The 22,178-nt window shown below is 38.8% G+C and overlaps 1 protein-coding gene across 2 annotated transcripts in view; it reads right to left on the reverse strand.

The window, feature by feature from the left end:
• Positions 1–22,178, reverse strand: part of DCLK1 (doublecortin like kinase 1) — a 251,971-nt gene that overhangs the window by 104,636 nt on the left and 125,157 nt on the right. For both annotated transcript variants that reach the window (XM_050905630.1, XM_050905638.1), the window contains exon 4: positions 15,519–15,618. In XM_050905630.1, the coding sequence (XP_050761587.1) occupies positions 15,519–15,618 (100 nt within the window). The remainder of the gene's footprint in view (positions 1–15,518; positions 15,619–22,178) is intronic.

Genomic DNA, 22,178 nt, shown 5'->3' on the forward strand with positions numbered 1-22,178 from the left:
AAAGGTAAGCTCTCTTAAGGGACTTCTGGGTCATTTAAAGGAGAATTATGTTCTAATCTCATTCAGAAAGCGTCCATTCTGTGATTATAACGTAAGCATGTTTAGAAGTTTTCCCTGTTATCTGCTGAGGAGAGAAACTGCTAATCTGGAAACTCTGTCATAGCTAACTTGCTAACATAATCTTATTCATCATGGACATTCTTTATCAAATTATGTTCACAAGGGACTTATTTTCCAAACTTGCCATATAAGCAGAAAACGTGTTTCAGAAGCTTGGTCTCTTAGGAAAGCAGGAATGTTCACATCCTTCCAACTGAACTATTCTATTCTATTCTATTCTTTCTTGAACAACTTCAGGTACTGTTGCAAAGTGAGATTCATTGTTCCATTCAAATATATAAAGACTATATGAAGAGCTAATGTGAAAACACAGGTGTAGGTATTGCAATTTACTACACATCACAGAAAGCTGGTCTGTTGCCATCCATTTGAGAGCCTGGAGAAGGTGCATCCCCCTTATACATTCCAATGATAAAGAAAAAAAACCCACAGGGATGTCAATATTCTGGGACAGCAGTAAGAACTATACAAGTTGTCTTCAGTATACAGTACCGATAATTTGAAACATGAGTTATGAGAATGCAAGCATTCTTTTAAATCTTCCACATGACTGTTTTGCTGGAAGAAATAAGGCTGCTGCCCTACGCTATGCAGGCAAAGCCCTCTTCAAAGTGCAAAAACTCCCAAAAGCTAACAAAATGCCTGTAGCTTAATGGAGACTATTTATGTACTTTAAAAAGGAAACCTCACTTACATTCGACTGCAGCAATATCATTTGAACAAGTAACTATCCATGGAGCTTCCATCTCAGAAACAGAGTTTCCTACAAGCTGGTAAACATCCCCTGAAGCAGTTTCCATTACCAACAATATATATGCCTCTCTTTTCTTGATAATAACCATTGAACCTCCTTATTCAGGTCTCCCATTTCAACAAGATCTATCTCTTTCAACAAGATATTCCACTTCAACAAGATCTGTCTATTTCCAGCATCATTAATTCACTCAGAATTCATTCTTAATGAATGGTGTGAAAGGGACTGTGACAAACACAATAATCTGCAAGGTCTCTCTGTGGTGTTTCATACCCTGTAATTTCATGTATTAGATCTTGAAAGAATTAACCTGGCACAGTCTCAGGCTAGAAGCATTTGTCCTTCTCTTTAAAGAGAGACATAAAGAATATTTATGAATATCCCACCTGAGCTCACAAAGATTCCTATTTTGCACTGTACCCATATACTCTAGTTACTTTTAAACAACTCAAAGAAGTCCTATTGTACCTCTGTACTACAAGCAATTCCTGATATATATAGCTGTATCTCCATCCATAAGTGCCCGTCATCTATAACGAGTTCCAAATACCTAATAAGCACCTGGATCAAATTCAGTTGGAAATAATGACATCATAAAAGTAAGAAAAGGAAATACTCAATATCCTATCTCTCTAAAGATGAAATCTGTTAAAGCACAATGCAATGCAAATTATATTAGAGATCAACACAATAAAAATCCAAGGAATGCAAAATCTCATAACAAAGCTATTCATTAGATTCACCTCTAACACAACACAGAAACACACAGTATTAAGGAACCTCTTATTTTAGCTAGAACACTACAGCATCACTTCTTCAACGGGAGTTAACCACTTTGACCTCAGCTAGAACCAAACTCTGGGGCTGAGAAGGCTATGCTTAACAGAGGACCCAGGGAAAGGATCAAGATGACAAAAAAAGCATGTTCTCCACAAATCCTTGGGGCACTTGAGATGATTGAAAACTTTTTAGCACAGTTCTGGAGTCCAGAGACACAGCAACTGATACGACTCTCAGCATCAGAGCTCATGAATAACCATGGTTCCTGTGTAAAGAGTCTGCTGATACATCAACTCTTCAATCCCTTTATGAAACCCTCAACCCTGACATTAACTGACAAAGGCTTTGCTCCTTCCAAAGCTACTTCACTCTTCAGACCAGTTACCAAACACAAGTGCAATGCAGCAAGAATTGTATGTCTTTTAGTAAGGCCACATGCTACCAGTGCCCAAAAAGTTCTGAAATTTAAATGCAAACTACATCTTTCAACCTGATCTGGACTCTAGAAACTCTAGGCATAAATGGGGAGATGAAGAGTAAGGTATATATTTAAATACAATAAAGTAGAAAAGGAATAACAGCACACTATTTGTGTTAGGTTTGGACTCTTTTTATTTTCTTCTTTTAATGCTTGGGCACAAGTTTCTCAAATTACCTGTAACAGATTTTTGGACTACCTGTACAACACTAGCTCATAAGGAAATCCTTCTTTGCAATGTTAATGTCCCAGTGAGTTGTAAGAACAGTTAAATAACTGCTGTAGTGACATTCTTATTGGACAAGATGTGATTATGTAATGTGAAACATGGTCATTCTTAAGTAATTTACAAATTACAGTTTTCTACTCAATTTTTTTTTTTGCAATAGAAATTACTTAAAATTGGATATAGGCTCACAAAGGGCTGCTAACAAAGCAGTCTGACTCACAGAGAAACATGAAATATAGGGGTAGATCATGAAACTCTAGAAGCAATTTTAAGAACTCAGAGAAAAATATTTATTTCACATAGCGTGAGGGAAATTGTTTAATCAGTCTTAAAAGTAAAAGTAACCCTAAATTCTGTTTGTCACTCAGATACTATCACTAAAAAACTAGGCATCGTACTAACCGAAGATCACTGTTTACTGAATGTATGTGAAATGACTAAGTTAAAGTTCATTGATAATAAGAACAAAGATACCTATAAATACAAAATTGAAAGTACTGGCGTGATTAAGGAGCTATGCCTATTGCATTGTGGTTTATGGATGCGACTTGAGAAAGGTTGAAGCCTCCTGGGGCTGGACTGTCATTTCCAAAGTTTAAGGTTCCTTCACTCTTGAAGTGGATTCACAGATGCAAAACAGGTTCCCAAGACTGGGGTTCACCTGGGTGACAAAGTGACATGAGATGTGGCTGTGCCAGTCAATGGGGACAGCACAAGCGAGCGAGAGCACCTGCAACGGTGCCTCGTTCTGCTACCTGGCAATTAGGACACTAACTTAAACAGATGACAACTAAGGTTTAATGTCTATGTTATTTTTGCTTATAAATGATGGTGGATACAGATACTGCAAACTATCCTAGGAAGGAGGGAGCTGAATGGAAGTGCTTTTTCTCCCTGATGTATGTCCTTACTTACCAGACTGTAGACACATGCTCCTTCTTGCTTCCTACCTCTTCAGTTTCATGACTCTCGCATTCCTCCATGCAAAATATCAGGACACTTGTTTTGGAGGCGGAAAATGTGGACCAGTGCCAGTAAGAATCAGACTATTTTAGCCTACCAGGAAGTCATTGGTTTTGGTACCCAGTATAGCTCAACCAATGTGTAGGGTTTTAGGCTAATTATAGACTTGCCCATGACAAGAATATCAGGTACTTTGGAACCCTGTCAAAAATGTTGGCTATTCTGTACTACCTTGCTATGTACCTACAATACTTACTATGAAATTACTGGCGTGTTTACTTTGCATTTCTTGCAGGTTTTCCTCTCATCTTGTCCTTTACAAAACATCATCCATCCATACATTTAAAACAGAGTGTTATATCATGGCGGGGGGAGGGGAAAGCTGTAGGCTCTTTTCACACCATTCCTCTGTCTTCACTGTGAAAAGCTGTATCCAAATCTAGTCCAATTCACCAATCACCAATCACACACTTCCCTAAAGAATGCAATTATTCCAAATTCAGACCTGTGTAACTGGTCTGAATTTGGTTTTGGTTGGCAGGAACACATAAGCAGGTGTAGGTTGCTTGTAATGGGTAGGAAAAGGAGATGAAACTTTCAAAACATTGTTGAAAAAAATAGAGAATGTATAACAACCATATTTTTGTTCCATTTAAACACAAGCTGTTATGTAAGTGTCCACTGCAGTAGGTTTGGTTTTAAAGAAAGTTAAACAGGCACACACTGGCTCTCTTGCAGCAAATTAAGTTATTTAACATACCTCAAGGAATTCAGAATATTACAGACTGATTTTTTTTTTCTAGTTAGTGTCTCAAATCTGCCTGTAATAAGAGTATTGAAAGTTAGTAGGCAGCAATTTTTAAAGAAGAAAACCATAAAGTGATGTTGTCTGAAGAAATAAAACCACCTGGTATTCTAACGGCTATTTAAAATAACAACTTTACTTGGCATGCCCTTAACAAAAAGAATGCCTACAGTGTCAAATATTAATGATTTTGAATGTTTTTATCAAATTTTCATACACACAAGAAAAAATATTGAGCTGTGACTTAAGAGAAATATCAAATCAATCAGAGCCTAAGGAGTCTACAAATAGATACAGGAAAAAAGGCAGAACTGGAGTTTCAGACAAACTTACTACAATACGGAGCACCTCAACAGTATATTTTTACAGACAAAATCCTCATGCACCAAACAATTAAATACCACACTCTTACTAAAGCAAAACACTTTTATACGCCGACATTAAATCAACATTCACACCTGGACACACATGCCTTGCACATTGAGCTGTGCTGCAATGTGGGCAGCAAAACCCTCCTGCCATCTATAGGCACATTTAATTGCCAGCCCACCCACATTTTTGCCTCTTCTACCTCCACAATGGTACCGCTGCCTTCGGCTGCAGCAGACTTACTGCAACATTGCTTTACCTATCAACAGAATATCCAGAAATTAGTTTCCTAAGTTAAAAAATACCAAGGACTCCAGGACTGTCTCTAATTTAAAAATCCCTAGGCAGCTTTTGCCTCTAATATTAATGGGTTCTCCTTGAACGCTATCTGGTTCAGGCAATTAAATTTTGCTATAATTATTTAGATAAAACTAAAGTAAACAGGCTGAGTCATCCTGGCAATAGGCTAACAGCGGGATATCTGGAAAATGTGGCTTTACTAAGGACATCTGCTAACACCACAACACTTACTGAGGTGTGTAAAATCCCAATGACTTTTTTTTTTTTCTTCTGAGAAGGTTTAAATAATTGCAGATTGAAAATGCATGTTAGGCTGGAAATAGCCCATGAAACCATCTTTCATTCTGTATATCACAGCATATTTCAGAGATTGTTCAGGAGTGTTTTGAAGTTTACAGATGAGTTTATTCATAAGGCCGATGTCCTATCTGAAAACTCAAAGAGCCTATTTTTACTGAGTATGGGAAATCAGATCATTAAAGAAATGACAGACAAGCTTTACTAATATCAGTTTCTTTTGCTTTACAGGAAGGTGCATAGTGTTAAATTCTGTTACTGTCTTAATAGCATATACAAACTTATTTTTTCCTCAACAGTGACAGATCTTACTTGCACAACGTGATGTATTTTGCAACTGACTGAACTTCTGCGTTCTTCTCTGGGACAGTAATTTTCATTTCTCCAAAGATTCTGTTTAGACAGGGTGCTTTTCTCCCATTCTATATTTCATTTTTTCTGAAAACATAGGCCAAAATAATGAAATAGTAGATCTGTCATTACTACACTGTATCATGACTTCAGTTCATGGTGGTTTGTTTGTTTGGGTTTTTCTAAATCTCCTCATCTGGCTAAAACCTTTATCTAATTTAATTTCTTTTGCAAGGTCAAAATCAGCATAATTTTGGCAAATGTGACTATGTGAACATTTTCATGTGTAGGTTTTGGTATAGACTTCTTTACTGACCAATTCTTTTTAGGCTTTTTATTTTCTGTCAGTTGAGTTTGGATCCTTACCAATATATTTTGGACAGATGCAAACCTAAGACAGCTTTTGGGTTGCTTTTTGGTTGAAATTCCAAACCTCCTCCAATGTTCAAGTCCCCAAACGCTTAAGTCCAATGGACTTGACTGACTAATTCTCTAGATTTTTCAAAGTGTTCTCTCTTAATATAAAAAAACCTTAACTTCTGGACTGGTTTGGTTTTCTTTAATCTTCTATTCAACATAAATGAAATCAACATACGATTACAACATCTAATGCTCTAAGACAGCTCTTCTGTAATATTATTACTATTAACAGCACTAAATCTAAATGGAATAAATGTTCCCAGTTACCATTAGCAGCATTTTGTATCTAACCTGCATCTAGGAAGTTTAAAGCTTCTCATAATACGTTAGTATTTCTCCCGCTGGTAAAAACTACACAGCTGTCTGTCTGCATCCAGTCTAAGCTGTGATCCCAGCAGACTCCCAGCAGAATCTCAGGAGAACAGTCCTTCCCAAAGTGATTTTAAAAAAATCAGTCCTGTTTTATTTATGTAGGGTTTGTCCTTATTATTAAATGCTTACGTATGAATTTAAGAATTCTATTTTTAATGACCATTTCAAGTAATTTATCTGATCCCAAAGTTAGCCTCCCTGGTATGTATTCCCCATGGTTCCCCAATTCATTTTTTTTAAGTAGAAAACCATATATCCTATCTTCCAGCCCTGCAGTACAGCAACTGCTATGCAAAAATCAGTCTATTCCATTTTCTCAAGTCACCTATTCTGTAGACATTAATATGTGCTTGCAAAACAGAAAGAGCATGTAAAGTTAAAGACAGAAATAGTTTTTATAAAGCTTCATCAAATTTGTTCTCCTACAGGATTTTTTTTCTTCCTAAACATGGTGTCTTCATCAGAAACTGCCTCGCTCTGTAAGTTGTCTTCCCATTTTTGCTAGACAATCTTAACAGTTCTAAATAGCTGTGAAAAATTTCTCTTTCCTATTCCAGAGTAACAAGAAAAACTAAGCGATTTAAATTTCTTTGTCTTCTAACCACCCTCCACTCTATCAGGAATAATTAGCAATCTTCCAAAAAGTTGCCTTGACCGAGGTCCTTCAGTTAAAAGAATGAGATCTCGGGTTAGCTCCCTTCTTGCTTCAATAAATTTTAAGTCCCTAGAAGATTGTCCTCCAAAAGAAAAAAACCCAAGTGTTACAATTCCTCTAGATCAAAATTTAAAAAAAGCTCTGACTGAAGAATAAAAGAATTCAAATCAGAGCTCCATGACCTACCACCTACGGGTGTTCAATTCCATGGCAACATGAGACTTCCTAATGATTACTCAGCCTTAGATTACTTTATGCATAATATTAGCATCCAGTCCTCCTGCAGGGAGCTATGCTATGAAAAAAGTTTATTCGAAGGTGACTGTTCACAGAAGCAACCTGAACTGTCAGGTAACACTTTTGAGCTTTTCAATGGGAAATTTCTGTAGGTTGCATTTTGAAAATAACAGCACTGAACCACTATTGCAGCATATATTGTGAGCCATCAGTTTTGCGGTGCAGACCAACACAGCCATTACACAGAATTCTTCTACTGGCTGTATTTGCAGGACAGTAAAACCCTTTATACTTGATATATTTGTGTCTGTATACACAGCATCTCACTAAATATGTATGAGTATATAAATATGAATACCTGTCACTGATGTACCCAGTTTCTGATTTTACCACTTTGAAATATTATCCAGGTTGGTTTTGATTCTCTCTCAGCTGCTGTACTGAGGTTTGTGTTTGATAAGATTTTTTTTTAAAAAAGGCCTTTAATGAATATTAAGGATGAATACATTTTCCTCATATGCCTTCAGAAAGTTTCTGCCTTCTAAAAGATAATGAACTCTGGATTTTGAATAATTATTCTCTTTTCAAAAGATTTTGCCAGTATAAGAGAATCTGTGGACAGCTCTGGCATTGAAAAAGTGTGCACACACTTACTCAAGACATGACAAAACTTCAGGTATAGGGCCTGTATTTAGTGTGATAAGTAGAAAATTACAATGGTCAATTTAACAAGTCAGTCCAATTTTATTGATGATGAGTAGAGTCTAATCTCAATCCAAAATCTCTCTGATACAACCATACTACCCAACAGAGAGGCAGGTCTCCAGGGCACATCCTAGTACAGTTTAGCAGACGGCACAGTTCGTTCAGGTTCTCAAACTGAATAATGAAGCACTGACGCTACAAGAACTACTCATCTCAAAGCTGTCTCATTCAAACTCGTAATAACTGGAGAAAATGGGACTATGTTGCTCACCCAAACAATCTCCTGCAATAGGACTACAGGCTACATCTTTTCAGAAATAGATCAGATTCCAGCATTGGAAAGGAACTGCAAACTGTAAAAAATACCATTATACTTGCCAAGATTACCAACACTGTACACTCCACTTTACCAAGCTAATTAACAAGACAAGGAAAAGTACAAAAATAAACATATGGGAAAGGTGATTTCTAAACATCTCTGATGTTAAACTCCTCTACGCTTGTCACCATACTACTTAACAGACTCGGTGGAGGGGGTTATAATATACAGCTACTATCTGCTGCTTCCATCATCACCGGCACTGGAAAAGTCAAAGATAAAGTCTCTCCTAAAAAGCACTCAAAGGAAGCTGATCTTTTGGAAGCTACCATCTTCTGAGCATACAGACTGAACATACAAGCTCGAAACTCAACCTGTGGTCTACGATGGAGTATTATACAAACTGTGGACTAGGCTCAAAGGCTGTAAAATAAAGCAACTTCCATGAACGAAGAGATATGAGACAGTCAAATTAAGAACTCAAATGCCAAGATACATCTACCAAATTTCTGTATTACTCCCCCAGAACTGAAAGTTTGTTTATAAAACTGGTCATAAAAATTGGAATTGCACTCTTTCCATTTGGATATACGACTGAGATGTTCATAGTTTGGGAAACTAGCTTAAAATGTGTTGTAAGAAAAATCTTTTCCCCTGAACCAATCTGATTAATCTAAATATTTCCCTGGCAAGATTCAGTTCAAGAAATTACAACACAAAAATAAAATGAAAGAGCAAAAATATCAAACTATACAAAACCAATAAACACATTCTGTCTACTCTATTAACTACATATTAACACTACCTGTTATAAGTAAAACCTCCTGTACATTAAGATAATAATACTGATGATGTTTAATAACAATTTTTCTTTTATTTAAAACAAGCTGAAGTTTTATATTACAAATTCCCAATAAAAATGCATTTCAATTAATATTGACATATTATTGAGAAATGCTTGATATTTTTGGACCCAAAGTTTTTAGTATTTTTATATCCAAAATCAGCTTTACTATGGAAAAATGTTGAAGGAATATGCACACTCAAAACTCCTCATGCAAATGAAGTGGGAATTTCCACCATGTCTAATTTATTGGATGGCGTTTCATTCATGGTATTTTTAACAGACATCAGAGAAAGCAAATACTGCAGAAAACATATTGAAGAACATTTGGTTCAATGAGCAGAGTGAATTAGCATCAACTGCAGCCTTACTGCTTGGCTAGTTTCAATGAGAGACTGTTTTATAAGTTTTAAGTGATCACGATTTTTCCTGGTTATACATACAGGCAACTTTTTCATAGCAACATTGATGAAAAGTGATAACTATGCAAATATACATGCATGCATGGTGAGGAGGCGGGGGAAGGGAAAGAAGAGAGGCACTTCAGTGCAAATCTGGACTGGAAAGCACGTATGTAATCTTCTTGAAAGCTCTAATGTCCTTATTCGTGTCTATAAATCTGCCAGCCGGAGGGAGCAAAGATTTATGATTTAAGTGACCAAACTTTCACTGCTAGAGATGCCTAGGCAGAAAGGTGAGAAGCAATGTCTCAAGTAAGTAGACCTGTGAGACAGAGTAGAGAATATTCAAAGCAAATAGCTTGCAGACAACAGATAAAGAAATGGGCTTACGTAATCAAGAACATATCTGTAAAAAAGCCAAATATTAAAAGAGAAATCCCGTGTAGAAAAAAACTGAAGTTCTGTGAGTGCATTTTTCATGTGAACAGCTCATTCGACTCAAGCGTTACTACAGATTTTATTTAATGAACGCCACATGATATTATGTTAACAGCCACCTGATGATCACTCTAACAGCCTGTTCTTAGTATTTAACTGCAGATCAGCATTCTCCTTTTAAGAGTTTAACACAACAGAAACAAGCAAGTCACTCGCATGCTACCATACAGCCGAGTACTTCCACGCAGCCAGAGCCGAGCCTGGCGTGCGGGCCGAGGGAGGGAGGTACTTCCAGCCTGGCTGGACGATGGTGGTCTCAGTGAGGGGATATTCCCATCGGTTTGGGGAAAGTTGTGAAACTGTCACACTGCTGGATAAAAGAGAGACCCCGTTAACGTCCTTACTGTGAGGAAGGGAACAAGGACAAGCAGTGGCATGCCGAACAGGAGGGAGCTGAGGGTACTGTGCAAATGTCTAAGGCATGATGAGAGGGTGGAGATGAAACTGGAGGTCTTGGAGTAGGAGAATAAAGGGGGCACTGGATGCAAATCCACAGGAAAAACAGCTTCTTTCCTTCTGCCCTTTCTGAACCATTAGTCTAAATGGTACACACAGCCACAGGACTGGTCCCTCCTGCCTTAGTTTGTCTCTGCCTCGTACACAGAATATCTGTCTCCAAGGCCCAGCAGTTGTTGACATTTGAAAATATCACACTGCATTGGAACACTTTATATTTATGCCTCTGTTGAAAGCAAAGTTATATCTCAAAGTCCCCAAACCCCACCATTACTTTCCAATTGCCAAAGCACGAGTTTTTGATGAGGGCAGAGCAAGTCAGCCAGCATGCTCTCCACTCCTAAGTCCAGCCAAAAGCTGCTTAACACATCAGTCTCTGTCCTATAAATCAGGGTAGACGAGGACTATAACCAATTTCCCCTTCCTCCCTCTGTTAGGAAGGACAGAGTAATGGAGGTTACAGAAACCTGACAGTTATTAACAGGGATAAACATGAGACTCCTGACCTTAACCGCAGTTACTGAATCAGATGCGTGTGTATGCCTCCACACGCACACACACGTATGTGGACGGCACAGGACTCAGATTTTCCTGGCAACTTGTCTGCTGCTGGCAAGATGAAGCAGTAACGCTGCTGGCACAGAGATGCTGAGCTGAGGGCTAACGCAGGCCAGCAAAGTCAAAGTGAAATTAGGTTTCAAAGATTCCAGTCTTAATTCTCCCCTAGAAGAGAGTCATTCTCGTCATTGTTTCCATAACAGTAATATGTGCTCTTGACAAGCGATCTGCAGTTGTTTTCACATCCAGACATTCTATGTTGGTTACGCTCTGCTTGGAGGCAGACACTGGCTTTGGTCAGCCGAGATTGCAGCCTTTTTACATGATGCATCTCAGTATGTGATGAATTCTGTCATACTTAGGTTTGTGTGGCTCTTAAGCTTCCAAAGCACTCAGCCAACATTAACTAAACATAAAAAATAATTCGATTTTTAAAAATTTAAGTCTGATACTGCCAGCCTCAAAAACTCTCATATTTTACAGTGCTAAGAAAGAAATATCCGTATAAGCCAAGGAGATGTTCTCATTTGGGGCCAATCCCATGAGTTACTTACATTGCCAAATCCTATTTAGGTGTCTAAATAATAGCTGATTGCAAATATTTTTGTGAGCGTGGCCCTTAAACCCTAATCTCTGCCAACACGCAGCTGAGGGCTATAGAAAACCATCCTCTGACTTCTCTTCTTTGAAAACTGAACCACCATCAGTTAAAGAAAACCTGGGATTTCTGGGAAAGATTCCAGAACTGCAAGCTAACAATGCCTGAAGCAGCCACTGCCATATTCTACACTGAGGAATTTTTCTTCTTACAAGCTGGCTGATGTAATGTGTCCTTCATTAATATTACGTTTTTGTGCTTACATTTTCCACAAAAACTTTCTATGAAAATAGCATCACCACTGATGCTTGACAAACAAGGAGTATTTACTTCTTAATTTTATGGTCATTCCCATGCATCTTCATGTCCCAGCTGCAGTTCTCTTGATGGAAGCACGTGTAGCTATCATATCTATCGATTAGGTCAGATATGGAGATGACTGCTAGGAATTATGATGAGGGTTGTGCCTATTGATTCTGTATTTCATGCGATAAACAGTGTGTTCAATATGAAAACCATCTGTACGTCAAGGAAGAGAGAAGAAATCGCAATATCTAGTGCCGACTGCTTGTTTTTCTCTTTGATGGATCCCTAATTAACTGACTTTTCTTAACTGATTGCCAAAGGGATATGCAATGTCTCTTCCTGAAAGACATAAAACAGAGAAGGGAGATGATACAAAGAAGGAATACACTCCCTCCTTCAAGGACAGGTTTGAGCCTGAAGTCAAAACAAAGAAAGGCTGAACTAATTTTCAGCCTAAAGAAGAGAAAATTGATGAGGCTCATGGCAATCCATAGATTTTTTCAAAGAAAAAGGAATCATCTGTTTCCCATGTTCACAGTAGATAAGAAAAGTAGTAATGGGCTTCATGTATAGCAAGGGAATCTGGGGTAAGATAGCTGAAAAACAGTGAGCAGAGTTCACCACTGGCACAGAACGCCTCGGGAGGTTACAGATTCCTCCTCATCAGAGGCATTAAAGGGGCATGTTAGACAAGTATGTCAGAAATGAAATGGGGAATGTTAATCCCACGCTTAGACAGGGAGATTGATTCACTGACTTGTAGACTTTTTCTAAATTTCTGATTCTATGGCTTTTAGAAGGTGTTATCCTGTGCTAGGAGCAAGCCATGGGAGCAGGATAAAGAAAGATGACTAGGAACAATGTAGACTGATGAGTCTTTAGACTTTTCCTTTCTGATGGGGTGGAATCAATCTCATCCAAAAAGTTTTTTCAGCAACTTTAGAGAAATACAATGTAGATAAGAACAGCTAAATCAGGCATATAGATCCCTTTACAAAAGCAAACCAGACGTTTCTGGAGCATAATTCACATGAATTGTTCTAAACATCCACCTTCAACTGAGTCAATCAAACATCTACCATCTACCTTGTCAATAGGTCTAAGTTTTATTTACTGGGAAAGAAACCTACTTGGACTGGCCCAGTTGCAGGTACCTACTCTCTTGATACCTAGTGTTAGCTAAAATGAATCCCAGTACAGGTGACTGGTTTTCCCGTCCCAGAAACTTTGTCTCTCGCTTGCCTCTAGTATCAGGAGCTCTGAACCCAGACCACAGAACAAGGGCATTCTTCCTCCCTGATAAGTAATTCCCAAAAGTCCAGAGCCCTGATTGTTTAAGTATTTATTCTCTCTACTTTTCTTTTCCACCTTCAATTTTTGCTTTTCTTTACTCCTTAAGCTGCAACACCTTAAATGTTATTCTCATCATCTGGCTGAAAGTGGGAAACACTCGAGGGATGTAGTGACAGAGACTAACATAGTGTTGCTTCAAGCTGCTTTTCAGGGAAGCAGAGACAAGCTTTCCAAGCCTTGCACAGTTGGACAGCACTTACTAATAATTTTAATGTTCTTAGATTAACTATGAGGAACACACAGACACACAGTGTGATCACACAAACTTCATTTGCCAAGCAAAACAAGTTAGAAGCTCAGTTGTTTTTTAATTCTCTCTCCAAATCTTGCTCCTACCTCAGAGAAGGCTGACTAGATCCATATCAGTTGGTACATCAGCTATTCATGGCAAGCAACCTGAACAAGTTTTCTGATACCAAACTTCCCCCAAAAAAGAGAGCAAAGTTGATGTACACTTCGCAAAGGAATTAGAGACATAGTCTGGAGTATGATTTTCTGCTCTTTCTTCCCTCCTGTAGTCAAAACAGTCAATGTTCACTGAATCTTTACCTAGTAGAAAAGTATACACCACAACAAATTGCTAAAGTATTTTCAGCCTAGATTTTAAGCTTTTTTTTTTCAGCTCAGCATAATATGGTTTTAAGCACCAATGTTCCAGAGAAAGACAGTGCTTACTCAAAGAGATGATGGCATGTCAGACAAATAAAGACTAGGCACAGTCAGGTTATGTCTGTACTTTGACACGAGACCTCCAAAAAAGAGCTATGTACTTCAAAAAGGGATTTAGACAAATCTGTTGTCAGCACTTCTCCCTGAGTCAGCACTGTAAAAACTGCCGCAGGATTCACAGTGAGGAGACACTGGGCAGCCGCCAGTGTCATCCTTCAGATAAGAGACACAAGTGAATCCAGACTATGCAGTCAGCTACCTGGCTCTCCTCTCATTAAAGGCAAGGACGGCCGTGCTGGCCACACTGCCACCTGGGAAACTCCCCTGCTGCCCAAATATGTCCCCCTTACCTTTCTAATTCCTGTCCTAAAGATGGCTAAAGTTACTTTCCCACAGTTAGTACATTTTACCTTAGTGGCAACTACAGCAATTTCATTATTGCAAAGAGTAAATCTGGTACACTATTTTATTTTTATTTCCATATTATAAGGTCCTCTAGAGGAAGGCGGAATGTGTGCTTGCTTCTATCTGTGCCTGATACAAAATGTCATTCCCTTGCCCAGTAGCAAAAGTACCTCCTTTTTCAGACTCATCCTTCAGCTCACAACGTAAGGTCTGCGCAAGCTGGCTGCTTCTGCTCCTACACAAGCTAATGGAGCATTTGTCTGGATCCAGGTAAACCAAGAAACCTTCCAGTTTCACAGGTTGGTCACGGAAATACAATTGCACCATCTTTCATTTTGAATGTATATTTGCATCAAAACCAGTGAAGTGGTGAAGTTAAACAAGCATGCACACGATGATTATGAAATAGTTACTACTGTAATAAATTCTTTTCTGACTGGTTTTTCAGTCAGCTGTTCTTTGAGACCTTTGATATTTCAAAAAAAGATGTGAGGAGTTAATACCAATGCATTACAAACATACCTTGGACTGACAGAGAATGCAGGTGCACTAAACCTTTGCTGCATCTTGCTCTACGCAAAAATAAATGCAACTTAAGTGGTAGCTCTTTTTTTTTTTTTTTTTTTCCAAATGCAGAAAGCTTATAGGGTTTTTTCCTTACTACTGTGGTTCCTAAGTTAGGAATATTCTTTGTAACAATAAAGGTATTTGCAAATCAAACATGTATTTTCCTTAGAGGATTACGTACATTGATTACATTATTGTATTAGTCAGTCTTTGAGAAAACAGAGAACTCCCCGAATTTTCTCAGATGACTTTGTCTGCATTTGCTGATTATATTTATCTTCCCTACAGAATTGTATCTATCTTCTTTTATCATATTACCTGTGAAGCATTATCTAAATCTCAATTGTAAGAACTGTGAGGTTGAAAGATTGTGATAAAGAAGCAGAATAATTTCAAAGAGAAAATAAAGACAAAACACTAAGACCGACCTTGCAAAAAAGGAGTTCCAACAAACACATGACTACTTCCTATGGTATATGAAATTCAGGCTGAAGTAAAGTTTTATGCTGCATAGGCAGATATGTTTCCCTTGGAAGCTTTATTGTTGCTTTCAGTTACCTCTTATTTCCAATATTCAGAATTTAAAGAATAAAAAGATTTATCCTCTTTCTGAAATCAATTTAGGTGATACGGTTTTGGCTTAATTAGCATGCTATGGAAATCTGCCCTCTAGTCTGGTTGTAAACATTTAAAAAATACATCTTCTTACCACTTTCATCCAGCAAGAAATCATCCTGGTAACGGAACTTTTCTGGTCCACATGCAATAAAAATGTCATCATCGCCAAAGAAATCCTGAAGGCACATCACCTGCAAGCAAAAAGGAAAGGAAGGCATTGTATGAAATACCTCATCATCAGAATTGTAAGAACAATAAATCCCTCCTTGCCTCCATCTGCATGAAAACTCTTCACTTTTAATGAAATCAACAGGGCTTCATCTCCAGATAAATTTCAAAGCTGTGCTCTGACCATCTGTTACAAGTGAGAAACACTTTTATGGACACTGCAGGAAGAGAGAGATAAGACAAAAAGCCATAACTGTCACATTTATTACATGATGCATCAATGGAGTATGAGGTAAATGCCTTTTGTTTACGCACAACGTCCCATTCAGTCGTTAGTGGATAATTAATTTGCTTTTGAGCCCACATCTCTATCCTTTGACTGCAGTGAAACAAGGTTACAGCTTTGTATGCAGAATGAAATGTAGTTATTTCAGCAAAATCTCCCTGACAGGGAATGAAACTCATATGGGTGAAGTGAGTCTCCATCACACGCTCTTCCTCTTCACCAGCAGAGTCGATGTGAAGTCTCTTCAAAGGCACCAAGCTGAACAATCAGGTGAGCTGGGAATGATTCTTCTAGTACTGAGTAAAAGGATAATTCCTTTCTACTCCCAAATATAAATAGTCAGGATTACATTGGTGTGGTTTTATGTCCAAACATAAGATTTCCGGGGAGACCTTATTGCAGCCTTTTAATACTTAAAGGAAGCCTATACGAAAGATGGGGACAGACTTTTTAGCAGGGCCTGTTGCGATAGGAAAAGGGGTAATGGTTTTAAACTAAAATAGGGTAGATTCAGACTAGCTATAAGGAAGAAATTTTTTACAATGAGGGTGGTGAAACACTGGAACAGGTTGCCCCGAGAGGTGGTAGATGCCCCATCCCTGGAAACATTCCAGGTCAGGTTGGACGGGGCTCTGAGCAACCTGATCTAGTTGAAGATGTCCCTGCTCACTGCAGGGGGGTTGGACTAGATGACCTTTAAAGGTCCCTTCCAACCCAAACTGTTCTATGATTCTATGATTTCCTTACAACAGCTTTTAGTTCAGAAGGCACTACTTAACAGTTTAATGTTTCCATTCGTATGACAATTTTTTACTAATATTCTTAAAGAAAAACCAGTAACTTTCCCAAAACCTGACTTTGGACTTACTGATGCCGTTTTGACAAATTTTAAAAACAAATTAGGTATCTGACTACCTTTAAAAAAACAAAGACACTTGGTAAACTCCGTTCCTGCTTCACATTTACAAGAAGATTTTAAAAGGCTATGTTTGCTTATTTTTTAGATAATGTTTTGTAATTAAATAGTGCACTAATGTTTGAACAGGATAATTTCACAAATAGAGTTTCAAGTCTACAGACAGGAAAGTAACACATACAGAATCTCTAAAAATTGACAAAATAGTTGAGAACAGTCCCACTGAACCAGACCACCCCCTTCATAAAAAGCAGGGAGGGGGAAAGTCAGCAGTTAAAGCCTACAAAAACACAAGTGAAACAATTAGCTAATGAGATTTTGCCAGACTTTGGCATAAAAACAAGCACCCCCCCAACCTGCAGTGACTGGTGTCTAGGGGTTATAAAATTCATATCATGCTTCCCAGAAACATGCCTGAAGGCTTTGGCATCTACAACAGTTAGGAGCCTCTATGCTAGAAAAATCTTAAGGAAGAAAAACAGTGGTAGATGATGTGACTTGCTTGCAGAGTAAGATTTGTCATTAAAAGTATTTTAAAGGTAGAGCAGTAGCAAATGAAAAAAATAGGAAATTGAGAGAAGAAGTAGTAGATGAAATAAATACCCCAAAAGAGACAAAGGTACTCCCCAAATTATCCTTTCCTTAAGCAATGGACATAATTTTAAATTCAGGTCCACGACAACCCTATTCCTATCACCACTGTCATCTTAACACCACACAGTACCTGAACACCAACATCAAAAATGTAAATATTTGATGGAGCTTTTTACCATGTTCCTACTCAGTTTATGTTCTATTAGTGTATCAGCCTCAGCAACCTTTATATAAACTCATTTACTTCCCATCTTTTTTTTCGTCCACAAGACATATCCTGCCTATCTTCCCACCCCATACTCCCACCAAGCTTCAAACATCTCTTCCCTTCAGTCAAGTTCCTCTGAAATTGCCACCTCTCCCACAGCATGTACAAACCTACTAATTTGCAGAATGACATTAAAAATCCTGTGATTTCCTGTTTGCCTCCCAAGTTTGACACACTTCTGGGGAGTGATAACCTTTACATTTGTGTTTATACTAAGCAGAGTATTAGAACTGAACAAATAATACGCGACCCTAGGCACAAAGTTGAGCTATTCTGACAACAAGCACAAATGAAAATTAAATGAATATTTTAATCAAAAATTTGTATGGATTTAATAAAACTCAAAAATGCTTGGCTCTGCCCAGTTAAGAGGGTTTCATTCAAGCCTAAACATGACATTAAAATGGAGGTAGCAACACCTAACCAGGCTCAACTATGCCAATATTTAAAGCATCTCAGGTTCAAACAGTGCAATTTATATGCAAATAAGAAAGAAAATAGGATTAGCACAATAGAAAAATAATTTGTACTTAGATATCCTTGTTTTTTATTAAACTTTACACTTATAATTTCAAGTGTTCTTATGCTTGCCTCTTTTCTCCATGCTCTCAGTTTCCTACTCTGTATGTAAAACTACATACACTTCTTACAGTTTTCTTGCCTCCTGAGATTTTATTAATTTGGGAATTGTAATTCTAGCTCCTAGAAAGCTCATAGCAAGAGCATAAGTTCCCTCCAAACCCATCCCCCTCCAGAATAACTTCTCTTCAGGCTTCCAGTATCTTTTTATATTATTTATTGGAAGCCTTGAGATGTCCTTCACTGTCTGCGTTTTCCATCCTTTCTGTCTCAGCATCCCTGGCCCGCTCCGCTCCCCAGAGGTTACACTGAAGGGCCTTTCCAGAAGGCATCTAACAAATATACAGCACCCTCTCCCAGGCTTTTTCAGAGAGAAATCTGCAAGCACTTTCTATTCACACTCAGTCATCAGCTAAGCAACAGGACCTGCTTTTTATTACCCATTTTCACTTCTGGAGAACACAGCTCCTCAGAAGTTATGGTTTAGAAGATCAAGGATTTGTATCACCCGTACTGGACTGTGCCAGTGCTTAAGAGGCCAGTGTGCTCTGTTGCACATGATCAGCTTTAAAATTAGTCAATTTTTAAAACTGTGAATTACAAAAGCCTCCCTGAACATTTTTGTTGTTTTCAAGTCACAGAATTCATCATCTTCTTCTTTTTCACAAATAAGTTCTTATCTTCCATATTCCACCAGGATGTTTCTCACAGTGGGGAAAAAAAAGTCTGTGCAGTAACAGTCAAACATACACCTTAAGTAAAAAGAAATTGAAAAAATAAATGTTTTCTACCACACACCTGGTACTAAATATACTGTGACACTTGTAATCAAAAAACTTTCTGGCAAAGAGGTGATATTTAAAGTTAATGGTGTCTCTCTCACACTCTGTAGGGGAAGGAATAAATAACAGTAACATTACCAGAGGCCAGGGAGTCTCAGGCATTACAATCCTTTGCATCGGTGGCGAGAAAGACGACAAGCAGCAGCAAAGAAAATGGATCACTAGTACAGGCTTCGGGCTGTACACAAGTCACATAAAAAAGACTGGCTGACCTGTACATACCCGATGCAAAACAGAGGAGAGGCAGAAGAATTTGTCATGCCTAAACTCACCTGAGCAAGTTGTACAGGCTGAAGCCTGGATCCCCCACAAATCCTTGTCCTAGTAAACCACTTAAGAATCCCACATGCTGTTCCAGTGGGAAATGCAGGTGTCTGCCTAGGAAGAACCCCGAGTTATTTTGTATCTCAGCAGTTGCTGGGGTGCTTTCGCTAGAAGCCCAGAGGGGACACGGGGACCCAGCCGGGCCAAGCACCCACAGCCGCCGGGGGAGCACGAAGCAGATCAGTTGAACTGCCCCAGAAGAACAGGGAGCAGAGCAGCAAACTTGGCTTCCAGCCCAGCCTCAGGACTGGCTTTGCACCATAGCACAGACACTACAGGCATCTTAAAAATTACCTTCACTTTCCTTTCTTTTTTCAAACAGGCGAGTACCTGGAACTAATGAGAAATCTCCTAAATATTGTGGAACCTTTTGTTTTCCCTTGACCGCCCTGAAACATTTAAGCTCTTAATATTCACCTCTTTGAAGTTGGTAACTTTGTTATGGAGACCCTCTTTCTTATATCTACAAAAGATGCGAGAAATTATGCTTTACGTTTTGGAGCACAGATGACCTGAGAGTAAGAATAGCAGCTTGTAGAGCCATTACCTGGTTTTATTCTCTCACCACAAGTGAGAAAGAGCAGTCGGTAGTGGTGCGGAGGAGGTGCAGAGGGAGGGAGAGAGGGAAGGGGGAATGGAGGGAAAAGAGAGGGAAAGGTAAGGGGAAGAGAAGGAGAGAGAGAAGAGGGAGGGAAGAACGAAGGGAGGGATGGAGAGAGGGATCGAATCAATCCTTTCTCTAAAAGCATGAAATGAAAGCTACAGATGAAATCACCTTTTATAATTGCTGTTTTCTGATTATAGTGGGATCAGGGACTTTTTGAATTCACATTTTAAAACAAACACATGCACAAAAAAACCCAGAACAAAATTCTTTGCATATGTCAGTCACAGCAAATCGAATACTTTCCTATTGTTTTAAAGTTGACCACATATCAACTTAATACCAACTCTGAAATTTTTAAATAAAAAATAATCAGAAACTCAGATTTTCCTCTGCATTCAGGAACAGCTCACAGCACCAGCACAGTACACCACCACCATCAGGATTACTAACTCTCACGTTTTTGTTACATTTGTCATAATGCTGGGTTCTTGGATGGAAAAGGAGGAGGGGGGTGTTCTGTGTGTTTGTCTTCTTTTAATAACAACAACTTAATTAGACTCAAAGCTGAAAGCTATTTTGGATGAGCAATGAGAAAACCTCAAGCTGGGGTGCCCTCAGGCACCACGGCTGTTGGAGAGCTGGAAAGAAAAGTGAGGACAAAGAAATGAGGTGATAAAACAAAAAAGATGCAGAAGGATTTAAGGAGAACTCAAATGATAAGTGGGTATAGGGGTTTTCTGAAAAGAAAGAGAGAAATGAAGGACCGCAAAAGGAAAACATGTGGCATAAAGGAAGGAGCAGATGCAGGCTGCAAGGCAGGAGCGCACACCGAGGGCAACAGGGGTAATCGAGGCTGGTGGGGAAAAAGCAGCCCAAAGGAGGGGGCAGGCAGAGAGTCAGTGGCAAGTGCCTTCTAGACTCCATCCCATAGCCAGCCACCTGAGAAGTTTTAAAGCTATTTTAAAGTAGCCTTTTTGAACCTGAAACAATCTCATGTTGAGTTTGATTATCATTTCCCTGACAGTGAAAAAGATATTAAAAAAAACTTCATCCTTGGAAAAACCTCACTGTTCAAATGACTCATGATTTTAGGACTCTGACTCATTAATTTTGTGTCAAGTTTTATGACTTTTATTATGGAACTGGTTTTCATTTTCCTGCTACTTTTGGTTCACTCACCCTCAATGTTTAATTCCTAGGCAGGTTTCTTTAGTTCTTCATATGCCAAAGGAGCTCACTATACCTCTGTTCTACTATTTACTCCTTTTTTTTTTTTCCTCTGACTGATTTTCCAATAAAACAAAGCCCCTCCTTGTTTTAAGATATAAATTGATCTTTATTGATGTTTTTCCTCTATTTTCCTCCTTAACCAAACTATATTTTCCACTAATCACCACCTCTGCAGTACTTATTTTATCCATTTCCCCACTCTTTGTCTATTGCTTCACGGAGGAACATCTCAGATTAGATCCTGAACTGATTTCACTGCCATCTACCACTGGCAGTCAGTAAGAAGTCTTGTGACTTCTTGGATCTTCTCATGACTCTTGACAGCTATGGATTTTCCTGAGAGCTTGTAAATCATAGAATCATAGAATAGTTTGGATTGGAAGGGACCTTTAAAGGTCATCTAGTCCAACCCCCCTGCAGTAAGCAGGGACATCTTCAACTAGATCAGGTTGCTCAGAGCCCCGTCCAACCTGACCTGGAATGTTTCCAGGGATGGGGCATCTACCACCTCTCTGGGCAACCTGTTCCAGTGTTTCACCACCCTCACTGTAAAAAATTTCTTCCATATATCTAGTCTAAATCTACCCTCCTTTAGTTTAAAACCATTACCCCTTGTCCTATCGCAACAGGCCCTGCTAAAAAGTTTGTCCCGATCTTTCTTATAGTCCCCCTTTAAGTACTGAAAGGCTGCAATAAGGTCTCCCCAGAGCCTTCTCTTCTCTAGGCTGAACAACTCCAACTCTCTCAGCCTTTCCTCATAGGAGAGGTGTTCCATCCCTCTGATCATTTTTGTGGCCCTCCTCTGGACCTGCTCCAACCGGTCCATGTCTTTCCTGTGCTGAGGACTCCATAGCTGGATGCAGTACTCCAGGTGGGGTCTCACCAGAGCGGAGTAGAGGGGCAGAATCACCTCCCTCGACCTGCTGGCCGTGCTTCT

This window comes from Gymnogyps californianus, chromosome 1, assembly GCF_018139145.2.
Source record: "Gymnogyps californianus isolate 813 chromosome 1, ASM1813914v2, whole genome shotgun sequence".
Lineage (NCBI taxonomy): Eukaryota > Metazoa > Chordata > Aves > Accipitriformes > Cathartidae > Gymnogyps > Gymnogyps californianus.